General features: G+C 44.1%; 1 protein-coding gene across 1 annotated transcript; it reads right to left on the reverse strand.

Moving 5' to 3' along the window:
* Positions 1 to 297: 297 nt before the first annotated feature.
* PPM1K (protein phosphatase, Mg2+/Mn2+ dependent 1K) lies at positions 298 to 21,110 on the reverse strand. Its single transcript, XM_066631817.1, has 7 exons — positions 20,844 to 21,110; positions 11,389 to 11,887; positions 9,872 to 9,972; positions 2,993 to 3,158; positions 2,384 to 2,528; positions 1,288 to 1,422; positions 298 to 1,096 (listed from the first exon to the last, which is right to left on the reverse strand). Exons 2-7 carry the CDS (start codon positions 11,826 to 11,828, stop codon positions 965 to 967), a joined length of 1,119 nt encoding a protein of 372 aa, XP_066487914.1. The 5' UTR covers positions 11,829 to 11,887; positions 20,844 to 21,110; the 3' UTR covers positions 298 to 964.
* Between the last annotated feature and the right edge of the window lie 2,072 nt (positions 21,111 to 23,182).

The raw sequence follows: 23,182 nt of genomic DNA on the forward strand, positions 1-23,182 counted from the left end.
CCATACTCTTGGAATTTACCCATTGCCCAAATGCTCTTGACAAAAACAAACAAACAAAAAACACCCTTTAATTAAAACTTTGCATGTTTAGGATGGTATTTTTTCAGTGATTCTGAAGTGAATGTTAACAGATTAGTTTATATGAAGGATATAGTTTTAAAGTGTGGACGCACACACATACATACTGGCATCTTTAAGTTAAAAAAATAGAAGCCATGCAGCATTCTGAAGATACACTATATGTCATGTGGCCCTTGTTGATGTTGTGCTTGCAGCTGTCTCAGGAGCTGCACACAGGAGCCAATGATCCCACCAGTAGCAGTTGTGCGTTTCAAACCAAGTATGAATCACCCTCAGATTTTAAGAAAGGGCACATAAAGATAGCAAACACACAGCTGACAAACTCAGCCATCCGACTCCCATAGGATGGAAACTAGCAGCCCCAAGTTCAAGCTACTATTCTGCAATGCTGGACAAGCTGATGCCAGATTTCACCTGGAATCAGTAGACCACTTAATGCCACCTTTCCTCTCCTTGTGGCTTTGCTCCCCAACATGTTGTGCAAAATTAAGTGCACCCTTTTGCACTGGCCTTTACCATCTCACCCTCTAAAATGGACCAGGTATGTTAAGTAAGACACTTGATACAAAACCGATAGAAGGATGTCAGCCAGGTGCAAATAACCAGCATCTTGTCTGTGCACAAGACTGTCTGTGCACAAGATTATTGAGCTACCCTCAATAAGGTATGGAGGAAGGAAAAGAACTGTTGGCTTGAAGTAGGCAGGAATGAACCTATTCATGGAGTGGTGAGATCTAGTTACAACAGTTTGCTACCCAGGCAGAAAGCATAGCTGCTGGGAAGAAAGATGGACAAGATAGGTTACCATAACTACCTAGAGATCTGCTCTCTGCCTTGCCAGCCTCCTACAGCAAGCCTTTCAGTGCTTCACTGTAGAATTCTCTCATGCCCATCTCCCACTCGAAGCGAAACTCCGGCTGAATGAGAAGTTGACCTCAGAGTTTTTGTATTTACCCCATGCTCCAAATGGCACAACAATGGCAGTACTGTTATCTTCTGTTCCATACTGTACAGCCTGAAGGAAAGAAAAGTTGTGTCGTCACATACTACTGTTGAAATATGAACACATGAAGCTAAGTTATTCAGAATCAGATCACTGATCCATTTAACTCAGGCAGGCTCTCTCATCTGGTACCCAGTCATAGCTTCAAAATCCCATCACCTACAGTGGTAAACTGCATTGTTTGGTAAGGCAGAAACACCTACCTGCTCAGTCACAATGTGAGCAGCTTCCATGGGATCGTGGCACAGGTTAACAAAGTCACAGATCTCTTGGCTGTTCACAATGAAGTTGATGCCATCTGTGGTAAGGACTAAGAAGCCATCGCTTGCATGGTGCAACTGAAATTACGCACACAAAAGCATATGAGTTAACAGCAATCTGAGTAAGTTAGCAGTACATTCTTACTTATTAGAAAGAAATGCAGCATACAGAATGATAGCTCAGACCAGTGTTTAATAAATATTAATAAATAGCCAATCACTAGGAAAATGTGTGTCATGAAGATAAGCTTAACTTTGGGTAGTCCTTCTTAGGACAAAGACAGGTTTCCCCTCTCTCCAGCCTGAACTATGCCTGACTGCAGCTCACACAATTTAATGTGACCTCACTGAGAACGTATATGCCAGCCATTTTGCATAAACCAGCCATGGATTCCATTTCTTGGTCATGCTACAGTGTGACAAACAACCAGGAACCGGCTTTTAAATACAGTATATTCTTTCTACAATACTTTGAGCATACACAGCTTTCTTAATATCATTTGTTCACCCTTGCAACTCCCCACTCTGCCCCCTAGCCAGCTTGCACTCACATATTTAGATGCAAGAAAAGGCAACCAGAGTGATGCATATGCATTTGTGTTCCCAGTACCAAGTACTCAATATAGTTAACTCTACTGTCTCATATAAGCATAACTTGGTCAAGGATTTTCAAAATGTCAGGCAGGACAACTTAAAGCTCAATCCTAAAGCCAGGCAGTGCTGGTCACCAGTGCACTATTCCAGCAATGCTGTGGCAGCCAGGAGGGGAAATATGTTGGCAGGGAGACCAGCGTCAGCCCCAATAGGATTGGGCTGTTAATGTGCCTTACACCTACAAGTCAGACAGAGTCTGCTTATGCCGAATGCAGTACAGATTAGGAATGTAGATAGATAGATTAGCACTGTTTAGAACAGAACCTAGTGGAAAATGCCAGTTGGCAATAGTGTCTCCCATCTTCTGCTATAGTACTTAAGTAGCCTTAGAAGAAAATGGCAGGGAAGGGGGCAAAATAAAGCACAGCTTTAGTGGACTGCTTACCTTAACTCTTTTAGTCTCTGGTTCTGCTATCACACCATTTTTCTTAAGGTCCAAGTCCCCTATGCTACGTGTCATTGCAAGTCTGCCATTCACATGGGGTTGTCCTATGCTGTTCCAGGCTACAAAACCACCACATCTCTTGATTCTTTATTTGAAAAAAGAAAAGTTAAAGTTAGGATCATAAACATTGGTTTTTACAAATCAGTTCACACAACCAGTTTTACATAGATGCTTCCTTTCATGACTAAGCCTCTGTCATCTCTCGGAGGTACAGAATGGCTACTGTAAACAGTTCACACTCCTCGGATATTATCACTTGGAGATGATAAACAGGTAGTTCCATCAGGAGGGGTTGCAGTTAGACTGGAAATTTGAACACATTTGGTTCATGCTTTGTTTTTAATCTTTTAAAATTTTTGTTCTTAAGCCATTTCTGCCTAACATTGCATATATTCAATAAGGGACCAAATGTGTACACCTGTGACCCAGGAAAAATGGGTTAACTCAAGCCCAGCATTCTATTGACCACACCACGGTGGTCCTACATAGATGTTAACTTTTGAAAGGCACACCAAGACTGGCTCAAAGTAGTACATTTTGGCCACTTACCTTTCCTTTTCATCCTTCCTTTCTGGAGTATGGTCCACTGTCAGCTTCACAGCTTTCCCCTTGCGGCATAAAAGTGCACGGCTATCGCCCACGCTGGCCACAACCAGCTCGATCCCATCTCGCAGCAGGGCCACAGTTGCTGTGGTCCCAGCATTCAGCAAGGAAGCTATAAAACGCCCCAGAAAAGGAGACCATCAATCCTAGGGCACCAAATGCTGCTGCCACAGTATTTTTCTATTAACTACGACATCACCAACAGACATTCAGTGCTGTATAGTTCAAAGCTATAAAGACAGAAAAACAAGAGACAAACATGCACCAAAAGGAGAAGTACTCTCACAACTTAGCTTCATGCAAGGGGGCAAATGCATGAAGATATAGTTCAGTTATGTGAGGTCTACGGTAAATTTTATATTCTTCTTCGATCAAAAGAAGCCTGCTGTAGACCAGTTGCAAAGACTGATACTAGACAGCCCTGACTACAGAATTATATCCAAAGCAGTTTTGTGAAGTGGTTTAATTACAGTGGCATTTTTCTAAAGGGGATCTTAATTAACAAAGCCTAAATTAACTAAACAAAATTAACACGTGCCATTTTACATTTGGGTTTTATACGAACATGTGAGCCCCATGTCAGCTGTGAGGGCTGCATCTATGTAGTAAATAAGCATGTTTTCCTTTAAGGCTCATTTTCCATTTCAGACTGTTTAACAAGGGGGCACGCACCTAATGTAACTATGTGTGTAAGACTGGGCAATTTGCACTTTCCAAAGCTACAAATAGCTCTACATGCTTGAACCAACTGGTTTGAGGTTGGCTTCGTACACACATGGCTACTCTGAAGGTATGCTAGGAACTCTAGTTTTGTGAGGGTCATAGTCTTTCTTTTAAACAAATGGCACCTCATTTATATCACAAGGAGGGAGGAGAGGATTTGGCAGGGTTCTGAATCTGCCTGTCTTCCCCTAAAAACAATAATATTGTGAGATCCTTTTCTCTTTAACTATTGTGAATATTTAAGAGGGAGGAGGAAGCTACACCAAGCCTTGTAGTGAAATGAAAACACTACAGATTGAAAAATTAAACAAGAAAGAAAGTGCAGCTTAGAGCGGTACCTAAACTAGGTAGTGGAATTATTTAAAATAGGTTTAAAACAGGTATTGCTGCAAGAAGCTCATTCAATACTTATTAACAAACACTACCTTAAGAAATATTTATCAGTCAATTACTGCAAGGTTTAGTCAACCCTTTGAGGGTTTTTATATAGCCAGAAAATTGTTAACAAGACAGATCATCCCATTTTATTGAATATGACATCCAGTCCTCTTCAGGCTTATCTGGACATAAGATCCAATTAGGTCAGGTCATGTTTCTAAGTTACTGCACACAGAGTTCCTATGTTGGCTTAATTCTTATGAAATGCAGAGGATTAGTATACCTTAGGCACATTCCACTGCTTAAGTGGAGAAGAGGTATGCACAAAATTTAGGGAGGCAATAGGATAGCATCACCAGTAAAATACCTGTTTTAACCAGTTAAGGGCATAAGACACAGCAAGGTATAAGAAGATCAGTTACTTTTTTTACTCTCCACTACCTCTAAAAGTTACGAGAACAATCTTGAGACAACCACAAGTCCCTCCCAATTTCATTCCTTGCTTTTGGAACTGCTTTCGGAGACAGAAAAGTAATTTTTTAATTTTTATTTTTCACATTTTGAAATGTGAACTGTCTAGTAGTGACATCACTAAATAACTAACTTCTGGGGGAAAAGTAATGGTCCTCAACTGCTTGGTATTAATAAAATAGTTTTTACTTGAATTTATTTTCTTTTTCCATTTCCAATTTAGCTGGGGCAGTTTGGTGAGAGGTGCCATACTCCTTCCACCTGCATTTCTTTCCTTCACTTTCCCTGGCTATCTGCAGTATTGGCAGACAGGAAGGGCAGGGACACAGGTGGAGAAGAGAATAGTGTTTCCACTATTCTTATCAAGTGGAAACAAGAGATTGTTTAGGATAATTTAATACCGCTCTGGTGAAATGAGAAGCATTTGGAGAGTTGGGGAAAAAACTTAGTGTTTCTCAAACTGTGGGTCGGGACCCACTAGGTGGGTCACAAGCCAATTTCAGGTGGGTTCCCATCCATTTCAATATTTTATTTTTAATATATTAGATTTGATGCTACCATGATATGTGACTGCATTTGGGAAATGTTACAGAAATATACTTTTAACAAGCTGCTATGTATATTCTTTTAACAGTGATAGTAAATGGTACTGACTCCTGGGTTAACTGTGAGTAGGATTGCAGCATAGGACTGCTAAAATTTTCCTGCTTGATGATGTCACTTCCGGTCATGATATCACTTCTGGTGGGTCCTGACAGATTCTCATTCTAAAAAAGTGGGTCCTGGTGCTAAATGTGTGAGAACCACTGACTTATAACCTTGACATCCTGCCCTTTTTTAAAAAAGGAACTCAGCGTGGCTCATTAATCCTATTTTAGGGGGGCAAATATGAACCACCTATTTAAAACATATCTACAAATATACATGCTGCATTATGAAAAATGCACAACAGCAAACAATATATGAGTGACAGAAGGCACTGCAGGACAGGTGCTCAATACCAACAAGGAAGAGGTAACAAAAATTGGTTTTCCTTGTAAACTGCTTTGTGAACTTTTTGTTGAAAAGTATATCAACACTCTTAATAATAATTAATTGAGGGCTGATTATGCCACTGAGCCTTGGTTGTAATCTTAGCATTTTATGATGATGGGAGGGGCACAGCTCAGTGACAGAGTACATATTTTGCATGAAAAGGTTCCAGGTTCAACTTCTAGTATTTCCCAGCAGGCTGAGAAAATCTCCTAACCAAGAGCTGCTACCAGTCAGAGTAGGCAATGGCCTGACTCTGTAAAAGGCAGCCTCTCATGTTTGTCAGGGTTGCTCCTTATGCAATAAGGCAGTGGTTCCCAAACTTTGGGTCCACGACCCACCTGTGGGTTGTGACCCAATTTTTGTTGGGTCACGAAACTGACAGGGCAGATTAGGCTATGTGCATCAAGGGTTCAACCAGTTGATGTGGAGCAGGGAGCACTGCTCCCCGATCACCATTATAGCCACAGCCCTTGGCATTTATAAATCAGGTCTCTAGGACAGTGATTTTCAACCTTTTTCATCTCATGCACACTGATAAGGCACTAAAATTGTCAAGGCACACTGTGCTGCCAACGGGTACTCGCATCCCTCAATGGCCATACTAATTATGATCCTCCCCCAAACACCCACAGCACAACTGTGGACCATTTGGGGCACACTGGTTGAAAACAGCTGGTCTAGAATCTTTAAAAAGTTTGGAAATGACTGCAGTACAAGGAGTTCTGCTCTCATGTCCCCACTCTTGACTGCATTAATTGAAGTCAATAAGACCCACTTCATCAAGTGAAGCAGATACAGTAAAAAGAGAAACATCTTCTCTCCACATCCACTAAACACTGTGGCTATACTTATACCAGTTGGGACTTCTGCAGAAGTCCTTTGTAAACTTCACTAAAAAGAAGGGGAGGAAGCAACATGTAGGTGTGGTGGGTCTGATCCCTAGTTACCAGGGCAGTTCCAAAATCAAGGAATCATACCACCCATAAAGTCAGTGGCACTTTAGTATACTCAATTCATTTAGCAGCATAAAAATATTGCATTTGAACATCAGTTGGTTAACATTTAAAAGATATTTTTTTTAATATCAGATTTGCTGTTTTCTAAATGGCATCACTACAGAGAAATACATCACCTTTCAATAGGTATCTTAACACTCACTGGACATTTTTAGAGCATTCATCTCAACTAATGTGACAAAGTGGATGTGGGAACCTTCCAGTAGTCCAGGCTAGGAACCCCGCCAGACTCCTTCACCTTGGACCACATTAGGTAGATCTCTCTTTCCACTGAAGCCCAGCATATAGTGTCCCGGGCCTCCAATTCTAGAGTTGCGGGTCGGATACAGTGTCTGCCACAAATAACATGTACACAGAGGCAAATAGGAAATTCACCCAGGAATTTTGCTCAAAGAAATCATGGTTTAAAAAAAGAAAAAGAAAACCTGCAACACTTGGAAGGATCGGAGCTGCAAAGGAAAGCAGAACCTTCAAGCTAAATTCAAGAGCTCTGCTTTGACGTACTACAGATGGAGGGAAATTCATCGTAGCCAATGCTAATAAGCATCATTCTTCCTTAGCAACCTCCCCAACCTATTTGTCACCCACTATTGTTAATTTTGCTGACATTTGGAACTGTAGGGTAATAGAAGGCATTTCATGTTTTATTGAAAGAAATGAGATATGCCCAAATAATGAGTGAGCTACATTGGAAATACAAATACATAAAACAAAACTGTTTTAATTAGATTATGCATATTTGACCTTTTAAAAATAAATACACTGCCTAAAGTTTCCCAGCAATGTGTGCTTATAGACTATCGGAGAAGGTTTCTTAATACTACTCAAACTGGGTAGCTGTCTTTGCCTCCTGGGAACCACAAGGTCTTTTTGATGAATGCCACTAGATAAATAGTAAAGTGGCATTTCCTTAATGAAAACATAGGAGAAGCAAAAAATAATCCCTCTATGCAAATGGAACATACATGAGGCACAGCTCTCAGTGACTTCCAGTAAGGCTTATGCAGAAGAATAGTATCCAGTGGACTGTGTACAGTGGCTGCATTCACAACCATCATGGCAAGGAAAAAGAAGTAGGGACATTTTAAAATGTTGCACAGATATTTTAAAAAAAAACCTAATTCTGCAGCTCTTTCACTTTCTCAGTGTTGCAGGTTGACATATTAAGATCATGATGCTGAATGGTAACTTCTTAGACTCAAGAAAAAAATTATTCAGTATCTTACTCAGTTAATACTATTTTTGCTATGCAAGTCAACGTTAAAAACAAGATTCTATGACCAACACAGACATCTACCTGCCAGTCAGATTGTAATAAAGCAGCAGATTGTAAATAAATAAATCTGTAATAAAGCAGATTGTAATGGCTAGTGCAGGTTGTAAACTGCTTGGGGGCAGGTACCTGTATTTGGCTTTCAATACTGTGAAGTTCCATGTGTACTTATATAGGTGCCTCCCATCTGAATGGTTGTGCATGTTTATTTGACCAGGAGATACATCAGTTAAGTGCATCATCTACATCAGGTCCAAAAGGCAGGAAGTTGTTTCATGGGCTTTCCCCATTCTACTGCTTCTCCCTGCACTTGCTTGCATTTTTATCTGCTGATTCACAGCCTTGAAATAGCTCCAGGTACTCCCAACCCAAGTAAATTACCAAGACTCAACTGAGTTGAGTGCTTAAAGTCAGCTGTGTCAACAATTTTGATAGGAAGTGGCTTCCTCATGTTTGTCCTGAACATTGCCTGGATCGTTTCCAACAGCACTGTTAACTACCACTCTGGAATAGCCAATTAAAAAGGCCAAGACAAACACAGAATTCTGATTAAGACATCTACAATGCATGTCATTTTAAAACTTACTTAATTCAGTGGATTGAATGCTATTGTTTCAATGGGATGTACTCAAAAGAAATTATGTAGAGCAGTGGTTCTCAAACTTCCCGGGAGATTTACTCCCGGGGTAAGTCTTTGTGGGGGTGGGGGCAGCAAAGCGAGCCCCAGGATCACGCCCCTGCGGGGAGGGGGGGCTATTTTTTTTTAACTACCCATATATACTCCCAGGGTCCAGGGGGTGAGGGGAGCCCAGTGCAGCGCTTGCATGGCTCTCAGAGCTTTTAAACAGTGAAAGTTCCAAGCGCGATTAAACCAGAATTTTCACTGTTTAAAAGCTCAGAGAGCCCCACAAGCGCTGTGCTGGGCTCCCCACACCCCCTGGACCCTGGGATCATGTATGGGTAATTTAAAAAGAGCCCCCCTCCCCCTGCAGGGGTGTGATCCTGGGGATTGCTTTGCTGCTTTCCCCCTGCCCCTTAAAGGGAACGGGGCATCTTTACACAAGCTGGTGGGTCATGACCCACCAGTTTGAGAACCACTGCTGTAAAGGCTTGTAACCAGATAGACCAATCTAAAGCATGCTTACTCATAGGTACGGCTAATACTGAGAGCATGGCCCAATATTCATAATATTAGAAATATCCATTTCATACAGTGAACACTCTTAATCCATTCATCTAAAGGTGGTCTAGCTGTATACAAAAGCTGCCAATACAGCAAGATTAGGCAATGGGCTTGCATGCATGTTTTAATGAGAAAGCAAGATGCAAAAAAAAAAATCCATAAGGATTTTTCTTAAGTTATTGAAGTCCATTAGTTTGTGCCTTCACATTCTTTAAGTGGCTTGGCTATAACAGTCTGAACTACAGCAAAAAAAATCAACAGAGCTTAAGACCATATAGCCTTAACTTGTTTGAGATTCAAAGTACATCTAGTTATTACAGTGGACCTTACCTCCATTATGTATTTTAAATTCATGAGATTAACATGAATATTAGCCAACTCTTAAAATCTAAGAAGAACAGATTCATTATTTTCAAAGAGCCGATAGCTTGTTCGAATCGCTGTCAACCATTTGAGCTAAGCATGGATAAGGCCTTCTCAACAGTAACTTTAGAGTAAAATTTCTAAATCAATATTTTCAGGACCCTAGTCTGATACCAATGCATCAATTAAAATCCAAGCATTTCAAATTATTGTTCATATGGTCAGCAGCGTAAGCCCCAAGTGACACTGATCTACAAGATAAACCATTAGCAAATTATTGTGTTAAAATTGCTTTCAAATGCAAAGACAAGCCCTAAACTTCAATATGTTATTTGCCCAAGGAAATGCAACTTTTTCCATGCCTTTTCCCACTTTGTACCTACCATCAGCAGATAAGTTAGCATGTCTTGCATATGCTTTGTCTATTTCTAGAAAAGCTTTCGTTAATACAATTTCCATGTTCTGCTCCTCAGCAAGGAATTGTCTGCAAAAACAAAGCAGCAGGATTAAAATGGTCTCCAAAAGATGACAACATAAGAACTCAGATGTACAGAGCTCCACACAAGGCACTGAGAAAGATGGTGGTGGTGCAGGCTGAAACCATTTTCAGCACCACTGTCATCCCTGTGCTGACCTCATGAAAAGATAATTTGTGTGGGGGGTCAAGCTGACTGTGGGCCCAACCCTATCCAACTTTCCAGTGCTGGTGCAGCCATGCCACCAATGGGCATGCGCTGTATCCTGTGGTGGGGGGCAGTCACAGAGGCCTCCTCAAGGTAACTGAACAAATGTTCCCTTACCTCAGGGCTGCATTGAGGCTGCATCGGTGCTGAAAAGTTGGATAGGATTGGGCCCTGTCTCAGTCATTTTGTTCAACAAAGTCATTTCCAAACCTGATGCGCTGTGTGGAACCTCAGATACTGAAGAAAAAGGGGGCTGCATTGTACTTTTTCATGTGTGAATATTCCTCCAGAAGTCAGCCTGCCCAAGGACTGACTTGCTGGAAAATGCTATTCAGGAAAGTTTACTTTTCAAGTCAATCCAAATCCTCAAGTTAGGACTGGGCAACAGTACAGTCAAGTTTCAAGTCAAGTCAGTCCTCAAGTTAGGACTGGGCAACAGTACAGTGGCATTTCTTCTGGAAATTAGTGCTTTAACAAAGTATGCAGGAGTGGGACTTAAGTTTTCTCCACACATATGGAGCTCCTAACAAGATGACTTACTGCGCCACCAGTGTTCAAATATGAAGCAATAGCATACTATTAAAGCACTTTGGGCAATAATCAGACTGTACATGTATACACAGCTATTAAAAAAGCAACAGGCAACTCCATAAGCTTGTGAGAAAAGGCCATTTTACTCCCTCTTTAAGAGTGCCACATCCACCAGCCTTCTGCAGAATGTTCATACTGAATTAGGTTTCAGCAGACTTACTACTGGCCATCTCCTCAAGCCACCTACACTCTATGGGACATGTGGGGGTGATAAAATTAGAATCGAGAGGGGTGAATCGACTGTAGGTTACATGCTATACAATGTTATCATCTATCCAGCGCTAACCCAAGACCTCCGGACAGAGCATACCAAATGCTGACCCTCTTTTCCCTAGGATGTGTCAACTTCGGTCCCTCCTACTCTCTAGTGTCTTAGCTCAGCACTCTCTCCCCCTCCTAATTACCTTTTTTCTTTGTTGCACTACCATTTCCAATTTAGGGAGTGGAAGGAAGAGAAAGAGCAGTGAAGACAAGCAAGTGGACAGTAAAGAGTGACACCCCCACACACACACCCCCCAACCTGCTGCCTGATGCAACAGCCTAAGCTGGCTTCATGTATGGGCCAGCCCAGTTTTACTTCTACCAAAGAGGAGGCAAGCACAAGACCAGATAATTCAGGTACTCACTGGATATACTTTTGCATGTACTTATTGCAGAAATCAGCTACTGCCACCCCACCATGACCATCATACACGGCAAAATACAGAACATCTTCAGTCAGCTGAGCATAATCAAAGCGGTCTTCATTTTCTTTTCGCTTTCCAATGTGACTGGCACAGCCCACATTTGACAGGCTGACTTTGGGGATCGGCTTCCCATATTTGATGCTTGGAGGAAGGAGGATGGGCTCATCAATACGGTTGTCCCATATACCAAACGAGTCCCATGTGGCAGGGCGGCCACTACCATCCAGGTCGAAACGGGAACGCCTGCGTTCTGTGGTGGAGCTCTGGCAAACAACTGTCAATCGTTTGTCCTCTTGCAAGAGTCGGGATGTTATCAGTGCTCCCCTCCTCACCTGGTGCCTTCCATTTCTAACCAAATTTATCAAAGCAGCCGTGGACATAACGCGATCCCGCAGAACTTAATGGGAAACAAATGGTAGGAAGCCGGTCTGGGAATGTCCTGAAAATGACAAGCAAACTGGTCAAGAAAGAGGAAAACAGAAGGAGTTTGTGCTGTAATTTAAGGCAGTTTCCAAAGGGAGGAGTATTGTTTTGTTTTACAATATAACGCACAGATTTGCTAAACTCTCAGGCTCGCTCTTCAGGACTGGGGTGGCAAGCTCGGCAAGCTTTCATTATAGTAAAGATCTTAAGCATTTATACAGTACTTGGAACCAAGTCCTGCTAGTTGTCAAACTTGGCAGAAGAATCCTATGGATGTCTACTTAGAAGTAACTCCCATTTTGCTCAATGGTGTTTACTCCTGGGAAAATGTTACAGGATCGCAGCCTTAATCAATGTTCTTGCAGGGAAGCATTTCCAGCCTGCCTTTCTGATAAAACGTGCAACATAAACAAAACAATTAAAATTCCAAAGAGCCAAAAAAAATTGAGCACAAAAATAAAAGCAGACAAAACAAATACCAGGGAGACAAGCCCGGATTTTTACTTTATCTCAAACAGAATGAGAGCCACAGCAGCACCACTGCTTCCCATGGTGCAAGTGAAAAGCAAGAAGCTCAGGGCCTTGTAGGAGGAGGGCTTCAGTGGCTCTGCCCCAGACCGGAATTAAGTCACTGATTCCAAGGGTGAATGTATACATGTGAAGAAAAAGCTACAGTTCAGGCTCTTCCGACACATTCTCAAGCTTCCCATCTTATCTCAGTGGCATGGGAAGGAACAGCACTGCTCCTTCTTTGCCAGCAGGGTATGGCTCCCGCAGGAAGCCAGAATACCTTCTAAGAGGGCATTCCATTGCAGTGCAAACTTGGCATCATATTACAATGGAATGACCTCTTCTAAGCTATTCTGGCTCCATGCAGGAACTACATCAACTTGAGGCGACTGCTGTCCAGTGGTTAAATGCTTTCCGTCTAGTCCCTTACTAACTGCGCATATAAAACATATAATGTAATTTTATTCATGATTTTAATTCACCATGTTTTAATAATTTGTTGCTTGCTGTTTGTGTTTTATATACAGGCCCAACCTATTTATACACAGATTTTTTATACACTGGTTTGACTCAACACGAATGGCCCCTGCAAATGAGAAGGAATGTGCTGATCCCTGGAGAAGGGGAAAAATGCACCCCTTTAAAATCAGTTTTAAAAACTGAACAGTCCTTTAACAAAGCCTCCTTAATGAGAGAGAGAAAGGACAGCTGGCTGACAATCCATCAATCCTCCTTAATGAGAGAGAGAAAGGGCAGCTGGCTGACAATCCATCAATCCTTCTCTCTCCAGTGGACCCCACCCTTCCCCCTGAGCACGTGAAAGAAAGGTGATCACTTTGCATTGGTGAAGGGAGGGGCTGAGAGAAGCTTTCTAAGCTCTTGGAGGAGGACTGCTTGATGGATTGTCTTCTTAATGACTCTTATCTTACAGTCAAAAGGTCAGCAAAGCTGTTTTTAAATCAACAGAGCAAAGAAACTTTGTTTTTTAAATTGATTTGCTCTAGTGCGTTTTTTGCCATCCAGTGAATGCTTGGAACGGAACACGTGAATAATTAGTCTCAACCTGTATGTATTTTGTGAATTTTGTATGATACTGCATTTTGCAATACAATTAAATAAAGGGTATGGTAACAGTGCATTCCTATGTATGTCTTCTCAGAAGTAGGACTCACCGAATTCAATGGGATTTATTCCCTGAAAACATGTATAGGATTGTCACCCATGCCTGTAATCTTATTCATGCTTGGAAACAAACCCTAAAGAGACCCAAGGAGTACATTGGATTGGGCTGCATGAATCACCAGCCCTATTATTTTTAAATGCGCTCCAAAATGTTATTATTCAATGCTTGCCATAGTATTGAAACTATAAGCAGAATCAACATAAAAACATTCAGTAGTTAGTTTGTACAATGACCATAGTTCTACTTGTGGCATTCAAAGTATTATTTAGCAAACAAATGATGTACTTTTGCAAGCACTGTGTTCATAAGCTTTGAAAAATCAAAGGACCTGTTGGAAATAGTCTTTGGGGAAACTATTTTAAGATGCCTACATTTCTGTTTAACCTTCACTTTCCACACCCAAAGTGAATAAAAGCCAGGGAGGAAGCATCTTCCAGCATATTTAAGGTCAGATGAAAGAACCATTTGCTGTTGAGGTTTTGTCATTCACAACGCCAAGTATGAAAGTCCAGTCATAGCTAAGCTCTTTCTGGTCCCATTGAGGTGAGAGGGAGAATTAAGGAAGTGATCCATCCACAGTTACCCAAATAAATTGGTAATTTAGAATCCATTGGAAGGGGCCAAATAGGTCAAGTCCAGCCCCCTGCCTGTAGCAGGAAAGCCTCCTACAGCATCTCCAACAGGTGCTCTTTGAGCCTCTCCTTGAAGATCTCCAGTGAGGGAGAGTCTGCCACCCCCCCTTGTCAATCTGCTCCACTACCAAACTGCCCTTACTGTCAGGAATTTTTTCCTGATGTCCAATCAGAATCTCTTCTCTTCCTCTTAATGCATAAAGAAATACATTATGAAGACATCTTACATCTTCATTGCTGTCACCAAAATGAAACCAACTGCATTAGCATTGCCTCTTGAACGTCCCACCCCTTGTAGAATAGAGATCATGCAACACACAAACCCCTATCTGCTTTCTGGGTATCCATAATGTGTCACATTCCATTTCTCAATCACCTTTGCAACTCTGGGAAGTCAGTATTGCTATCTGCATACTGCAAATTAGAGGGAGGGCAGGGATGAAGTTCTGTGGTTGTCCAGTTCACAGCTCCCCTTATTGGGTCTGGAACACGGTCTGGACCAAGCCATTCTCCGGAACAGAAACAGCAGAGAGACCACTATTGTTGCAGCATGAAATCTTTTTACTTAGCTTAGGTGCAGGCAGTTTACGGCAGCCAATGTGACCTTTCCAAAAAGAATTTAAAATGTGAAGTTATATTCTCCAACAGATCGAGCCAGAGCTTAGAAGCAGAAGCTTGCCTCCTCAGTGGTGTTTGTTGTCACTGACTACACAGTAATAAACAACAGAGTCAAGGAATCAAGTCACATATACCATTGCTATGCCAACCGCTGTAGCAAGTCTTTCACTGTGCAAGGATAGTAATGCATTTCATATACTATCTAACTGGCCCATAAACAAAAGTTACCCTTTAATGGCAAGAATTCTACCCTAGGAATCTAGTATGGGGAGGATGACGTCCTGGACTGCTTGACAGTAGAATACAGATTATGCATACTGCTGTAGGTGCATTGAACATAAGGTGTGAAGAGCTGCATGCATACAGCCCCAAAAGCAGAGTGGCAAGTCATTTCAGAAATATAGCAGGAAGCCTCCCCTATGAGTGAGTTTAATGGACCAGAAAGATTATTCATGTTACCCTAATAAGCCATCACAGAAGTCCAGTTATTTTCTTAGGGTACACAGTTGGGGAATTACTGCCAGCGCAGACAAAAGAAAATTAAAGGTGGGGGAGAAGGAGCCAGTATGCACAGATTTACAGAACATGTGGGAATGAAGGGGGGAAACCCTGGTATCTGTGCTGTGGGTTACCCACATCAGAGTGCGGCGAAGAAGAACAGTTAGCTAAAGGGGCTCTGGTTACATATCTGGGTATGGGATGCTTTTGTAACTTGAGCTTTAGTGTCAAAATGCCAACCCTGATCAGCTAACTATAATAAATACAATCAGCCCTTAAAGCATTCCATCCTAAGTAAAAGGGAAAGGTCAGTCTTTCTGCCTGAGTTTTGCTTTGACAGTGGAATTTTCCATTAAAGGCTCAAAAGAAAACTGAACTGCAGGTGTGCTGCTGGATGTTTCTGAAGGGCTAAAATAGGTTAAAGCAGAAGTTTTAAGGGGCTACAAAAGTGCAGCTAGAGAAATTAGGGCAATGACCTTGCTTCCGACCAGGCAGGTACCAAAGGCTATCAAGAATTACGGGTAGAAAATCTTCCAAGATTTCTACCATGCAAAGCAAGGCAATCTCAACAGCCATTTGAGAGATTGCAGAGCCAGGATGATGTAGTGGTTCTGGAGTTGCTCAGACCTGGAAGATCCAGATTCAAACCCTGCTCAGCCAGGACACTTCCTGGGTGACCTTGGGCCAATCACTATCTACAAGCCTAAGCTGCCTTACATGGTTGTTGTAAGGAAAAAAAAAGGGAAGGAACAATGTACACCAATCTGAGCTCTTTGGAGGAAGGGTGGTATAAAAATGTGAAAAAATAAAGAGGGAAAAAGAACTCCCATGTGAGAAATGTTTTCGCTCTGCAGATAAAGGAAGAGGCACAATGACTATTGTCTTTCTGTTCTCTTGCTTCATATCAATACACTTTCATTAAACAGGATTAACTATTGGGGGATTTCCAAAAACACTGTTGACTGTACAAGCCCAGGTTTCTTCTTTCACATAAGCCAATTATATACTGTTATCTGATACAGAGGGAAGACTGAGACCTTCAGCTTATTTCAATGCAGAAAGCAAGCAAACTATAACTCAACCCTCTGCAGGTACATACTTGCATCTACAGTTCTAAACCTGGGGATTGCATTGCTGTCTCTCCAACATCAGATCTCAATTCACATCACAGAAGCAAAATCAACAGGATAATTGGATGCTCTGTATAGGATTTATGGGTAGGGCTAGGAAACTGGGGTGGGGAATTATACACCTACAGATGCTATGATGCTTGAATAGGGAGAGTTGACAGATTAATTCAAACCTGTGCAAGAAACTCATCTGAAAATGCTGACTTCCAGTCCTTTTTTCCCCCCTAGACCGAGCAGAAGTGAACATATGTTAAAATCACACCTGGTGCGCAAAATGCACACACACACACACAAGGGGTTTTTTATTAGCCCAAAACCCTGCCTCACAATCTAGCTCCTCTGTGAATAGACATTGTCACTCACATTATCATAGAATCAAGATGACAAGTTGATTATAGTGATGAGCCTTTTCTATATATTGCTGTGCACATTGCACCTTTCCTGTCGCACACATTATCCCAAGAGCTACACTCACTTGAGACAGCTTACTAATAAAAGTTTCTCCTTTCTCTGGTTTGCTACTGCAGGAAACAAAACCCTGGACTTGACCCACTTTTTGCCTGATAAGGCAAGCCTCCTGTTTTTCTGCTCTTCATTTTAATTCAATGCCATCCTGTGCTGCCCAAAAAATAAAGGGAAAACATCTTGGAAAACGACTCCCAAGACTGAAACAGAACATCAGGTAGTATTAATGTTCTTCCCGCACCCACATTCTTTCCACCATCAAAAGGACTTTTCCTCTAGACAGTGATTTTCAACCTTTTTCATCACATGGCACCTTGACCATGCATTAAAATTGTCAAGGCACACCATCAGGTTTTTGACAATTGACAAGGCACACCTTGCCGCCAGTGGGGGCTCACATCCCCCATTGGCCCTACTAATAAATGACCTTCCCTCAAATTCCTGTGGCACACATGTGGACCACTCATGGCACACCAGTGTGCCACAGCACAGTGGTTGAAAATGGCTGCTCTAGGACCTTGTTGTAGTCTGCTTTCTCTAGTTTATCTCCAATGCATACCGAGTGTTAAGCAATGCTGATTTTTTTAAAAATCATTTTTCCTCCAAGAAATTCATCTGCTGCTCCCAGCCAGCTCACTGCCTCTCTTTCCAGATATCTGTACTTCCATATAGCTGTGGGCCAAGTCTTCAGTCTGACACGGAGACAGTATCTGTGCAGGAGCCAGGCCTAATAGCTTCCAGCAGCAAGGAAAAACATGGGACAAACAGCATTTAAGCAGCATTTGGTGCAAGGCAGAAACGATCCCATATGCAGCTATCCACTTGCCTCCGGGGAGCAAACAAGACTGTGTTCCTCATCACCCCTCATTCACATCAGTGCAAATCAAGAAGCAGAAGAGACTGATGACCAGTTCGCAAGAGAAGCTCAGTCACCAACCTTTTGCCACAGCACTACAAGCATGGTTATGACATCACCACATCATTAAAAGTGGTAGTCAGGATACATGTACTTTTCACCAGCTTTCCCATCACCTGACAGTTGCTTTTAGAATCAGCTTTTCATCATAGAGACCGCCTACAGGGCAGGTTATCAGTCACATTAAATTTGCATCTCCTCCCCCCCCCCCCCCAATATACAGTATTTCCTACTTTCCACAGCATCCAGAATATGTTTTCCAAGGACGGTTGGAAAAATCAACAGCCGCTAGTGGCATCACTAAAGGTGTGCAGGCCTCATTGGGTAACACACCCAGAATTTACCATCATATTGTATATCTATCAATGTATAATTTCATGCAGAATGCAAAGAAACAAACCATGTTGAAATATCACTATTCTATCAAAGGCTATAGTAAAAAAAACGATGGGGCGTGACAAGGTACATCACCATGCCCATGGTATTGCCAAGCCCACTTCATGGAAGGAAGTCCATCACAGGGGTGACATGCTGGCCTCCCACACTGGGTGATGCAAACCCTAGTGACGCCACTGACAGTAGCAATTAACATACTAAAAAGACTATGAGGGAGGAGAGAAAGGAAACTGCATAGGGCACAGCTCACCCTAGGACTGACAACAGGGAATCCACCAAAGTGTCTCCTTGTTGGCATCCTTCAGTCTCGGAAGACTACGGTGTCGCGCTCTGAGTGGTGGTTCTGGAACAGTGTCCTCTCCAGTGCGCGAAGTCTGGGTAAAGTAGATATGGGGGATAGACTGTTTCCCATGCAGCAAATCCCCCCTCTCCATGTCGCTGAAATGGTCCAATGGAAAGGCAGAGGCCAATACGGCAGGAGTTGCCAGAACGTGACTGTGTTCAGCCATGCACTGCCTCAAGGACTCTGGCTCCGGATTTTGCCTCGAGGATTTTGACTCCTGAAGCCTTTTCCGTAACTGGATGTAGCCACAAGGCAGCGGAGGTTTGGGATCAGAGTTTTCCTTCTCTCAGATGAGCTGCCTTCCCAGGCTGAGGAGTCCCATCTACCCGGTGTAGCCACCCAGAATGGCTCTGAGGGCAGGGTCTGCTTGCACCCAGGTCAAGCGAGCTGCGCGCTCCATACTGCCAAGTGATCCAGCCTCCTCCAAGTGGTCCAGCCCAGCCCAGCCCGCCCCCTCGGCTTGCTGCCCCTCACGGTGTGAGCAAGTGCCATTTTTGCACTGCTGGTGGCAGGAGGAGGGCGTCTTGCTCGCCCCCTCCCCGCGTACTGAGATGGGCCAGTGGCATAGCGAGAGGGGAGTGCAAAGCACTACATTTCGCAGGGAGCCTACCCGCAGCGTGCAAGGGGCCCCTCCCCTTCATATGCCTCTGTTTTGCACACACCCCGCCGGGTATGGCTCCGGAGGGACCCTTGCACGCTGCGAGGAGGCTCCCTGCAAATCTCAGTGCTTTGCCCTCTCTCGAGCTACGCCACTGACTCCCCCCCCCAAGCCAGACCTGGAGGGGAAGAGAAGGGGCTCCTTGCATGTTGCAATGGGACTCCCTGCAAAACTTAGTGCTTTGCCTCCTTCTAGCGAGGCCACTGGAGCCCCCCCTCGAAGGCAGACTTCAAGGGGAAGAGGCTCCTTGCACGCTGCGGTGAGGCCCCCTGCAAAACTTAGTGCTTTGCCCCCCTCTAGCTACGCCACTGACTCCCCCCTCGAAGACCTGGAGGGGAAGGGAAGGGGCTCCTTGCACACTCCAGTGAGGCTCCCTGCAAAACTTAGTGTTCTGCTCCCCCTCTAGCTACGCCACTGCCTTGCCCCAAGGCAAACAGTGGATTGCTGTGTGTGAGTTACCCGGAGCCAGGGGGGCAGTCTCTCAGGTCAGGTGGCACTGATCTCACGCCCAAGGTGGCAGAGAGGAGCCACGGGGCGCTGTGGCACTGTCGCAACAGGCTCTTTGCAAAGCGAAAATGTTCACAGCAACTCCCCTCTGCAGACAAGCAAGCAGGCTTGACCTAGTTTCTGCTGGCTGCCAGCAAGGCAATCAATTCGATCCATCACAGAGCAGCCTGGGAGCTGGCGATGAAAGAGGAGGAGAAAGAGAGGAAGGGGCCACTCAAGGGCCAAGCCTAGGCGGATCTACTCACAAGTAAGCCCCACTTTAATCAATGGAGGTTACTCCCAGGTAAGGGTGGATAGGATTGCAGCCTAAATCCACCAGATCTGCTGGATTTAATTTAGAGCAGCCCAGGAAAGGAGGAGGATTAGACACATCTAGGGAGGATGTGGGGTTGTTGTCCACTGGTGCTAGCCATGACAGCTAACTAGAGCCTACAGGTTAAGAGGCAGAGTACCCCACAGTACTAGCCAGGTGGAGGGGCTACAGAAGGGAAGGGGCTGTAGTCCAAGCCCCGCTTGTGGGCTTCTGGGGAGGGGGCCAGGAGAGTCATCGTGGGAAGCAAGCTACTGGGTTTGAGGGATCCAGCAGGGTCCCCAAAATTGGGATGTTCAGGTAGCTCCCACCAGTTTAAAACCCCATTTCTGCCCAACTCACAGATGTACACATTTGATCCCTGTTGCGTATATGCACCGTTGGGCAGAAAGGCAAGAATGCAAAACGTGGAATCTTGACTACAATCTTGATTTTTCCTCCGCCCCTACTAGGCTCGCACTCCCCCTGTCGCTTCCTTCTGGGAACCCAGGAGGTTGGCTTTCCCGAGCTAGATCCAGCCCCGCAGGGCGCACACGCACTAGACTAGCCAATGCATACTTTGACTAGCCAGTGCTCTCATGCACACGCACTAGACTAGCCGATGCTCTCCTTGCTCGCCAATGCTCTCGTGTGCACGCACTAGACTAGCCAATGCTCTCCAATGCTCTCATGCGCACGCACTAGACTAGCTAATGCTCTCATGCGCACGCCAATGCTCTCCTTGCTCGCCAGTGCTCTCACGCACACACACTGGACTAGCCAATGCTCTCAGGCGCACGCACTAGACTAGCCAATGCTCTCCTTACCTCGTAAAGCTAGTCCGTGGAAGAAGAGATGCGCAAGGGGGCCGATGCCGCCTCCCCAGCTGGACCCCAGGAAGACACGCAGCGCCTGCCCTCCCCCCGAGCACAAGCCCGCAGCAGGCAGGCAGACACGCCTCTAAGCAGAAGCCCAGGACGTTTCCCCGCCTGCAAGCGCGGCTCCCGGAGACAGAGCCGAGCCCCCCTCGTGCAGCCCTTCCTGCCCGCTGAGCTCCAGCTGCGTCCGCCTTCCTGCTCTGCCCGCGCCAATCGCAGCGCTGGAAGCGAACGAGCCTCCTTCCCTTTGCAAGCCGGGCTGCTCGGGACTGGAAGGCCTGTGATGACGCCAGAGGGTGGAGTGACGTCAGCCTCTGCCAGCACCCTCCTTCCCCACCCTCGGTGCGGGCCAATTGCAGAAGCGCACAGCTTCCTGGCTGGGCGGGCTGTCTTTCCTTCTAGGGCTTGGGTCTGGTGCCCAAAAAAGAAGCATGACATTCTCCTTTGCAAAGTGTGGTGCAAAGCCAGAGGATCCCGTTGCACAGGGGATGCTCCCAGCATGGAAAGGGGAGAGCAATTGCTGTGTCCAGTAGGGTTGCCAACGGACCAGGGCAAAGCACAACTCAGATGTGCTTTCCCCTTGGGCAGCTCTGCCTGTAGGGGTCACCAAGTGCAGCTTTCCAGGACCTAAAGGGAAAAGTTCTCAGCGGGCTTCAGTTTGTGCTTGGAACTAGGATTAGGGCACATTTCTGTCCACGTCTACTCAGAACTAAGTCCTATTCTGTTCAATGGGGCTTACTCCCAGGAAACTGAGTATAGGATTGCAGCCTCAAAGGCACAATTGCAGTGCTCACTTGAAAAAAATGGACAATACGTGTTCCAAGCTGCTTTTGGGTATACAAGAGTATATGTGGCAATACCCTGTTGACAGGGCCCAATCCTGTCCAACTTTCCAGTGCTGATGGAGCCACAGTGCAGCCCCTTGGAAAGGGAACAGATATCTGCCTACCTTGAGGAGTCCTCCATGACTGTCTATCCACTGCAGGATGCATCACACATTCTGTTGACACAGTTGCATTAACGCTGAAAAATTGGATAGGACTGGGCCCTAAATCTCTCTGAGTTCACTTGGGTTTACTCCCAATACCTATGCAGAGAATTCAAGGCTAGATCAGTATAAGGCTAGATCTAGTAAGGCTAGATCAGTAGAAACATATACCCAAGATACAGCCCAATCCTATCCAACTTTCCAGCACTGGTGCAACCGCAATGCAGCCCTGGGGTAAGAGAACAAATGTTCCCAAGGACGCCTCCGTGACTGCACCCCCAACACAGGAAGAAGCACATACCCCATAGGCAGAGCAGCTCCAGCACTGGAAAATTGGATAGGATTTATAAGTTACTTAATCCTTAATATCCTTTAAGTACTATTTTGTATTCCCCATTAGTTAAATCAATAATTCTAGGTTCCTTCTCCAGAAAAAGACACACATTTTTTGTACATGTTTACGGGTGGCTTATGTAGCAAAAAATTGTGACATCTTTATTTTCAATTTTATCTTCCTTCTTTTAATGCAATAATATTTCGTTATTTTATCTCCTGTTATTACGTGTAAGCAGAAGTATATTACAGAAACTTATTAACAACAAAGGTTAGTGTCTTTAATAAGTACTAGTTACCATTCAGCATAAGACACATTCTGGGGCCTTGTTATTGAGCTTTGATATTGAGCTTTGATAATAAACAAAGGCTGAAATCCTATACACTTTCCTGGGAGTAAACCCAACTGGACACAATGGGGCTTACCTTTGAGTAGACATGCCTAGGATTTCGCTGTAAATCAATTCAAGCTCATCTGATAAAAGTTATTTCTGCCCAAAGAACTGAACTCCTTACCTAGATCTTCCTTGAACTTTTGCAGGTATTCTTCTTTCACCACCTAGGAATGCCAGCCAAATTCCTGTGTTTGGATTCTGTGCTCCACAAAGTGTGGATTATATACTGTACTTGCTACAACACACTTGATGCAATACAGCTCCGATCTTGCCACTGATCTGCAAACAAAGAGTTGCATAGCAAGTTTGCTCTCCTGGTTACTGTGTACGGACAGGTTTGCCAGAAGTGCACAAAGGAAAGAAGGTTATGTTACTTTAACAGATGTGAGTGATTCTTGCAGGGGAGGATGATCATACTGCAAATTGTAACCTTCAGTGTGCAGGGTTCCTGCAGGTCTGGGATGAGTGCTTGGCAGATTGTATGGGAGAAACAGCAGTTGAAAATACTGCAGAGGGAGTGTGAGGGTGTGTGTAAGCTTATTTACAGTACACATGAGAATTATAATTCAGAC

The sequence above is a fragment of the Tiliqua scincoides genome, chromosome 6 (assembly GCF_035046505.1).
Source record: "Tiliqua scincoides isolate rTilSci1 chromosome 6, rTilSci1.hap2, whole genome shotgun sequence".
Taxonomy (NCBI): Eukaryota; Metazoa; Chordata; class Lepidosauria; order Squamata; family Scincidae; genus Tiliqua; species Tiliqua scincoides.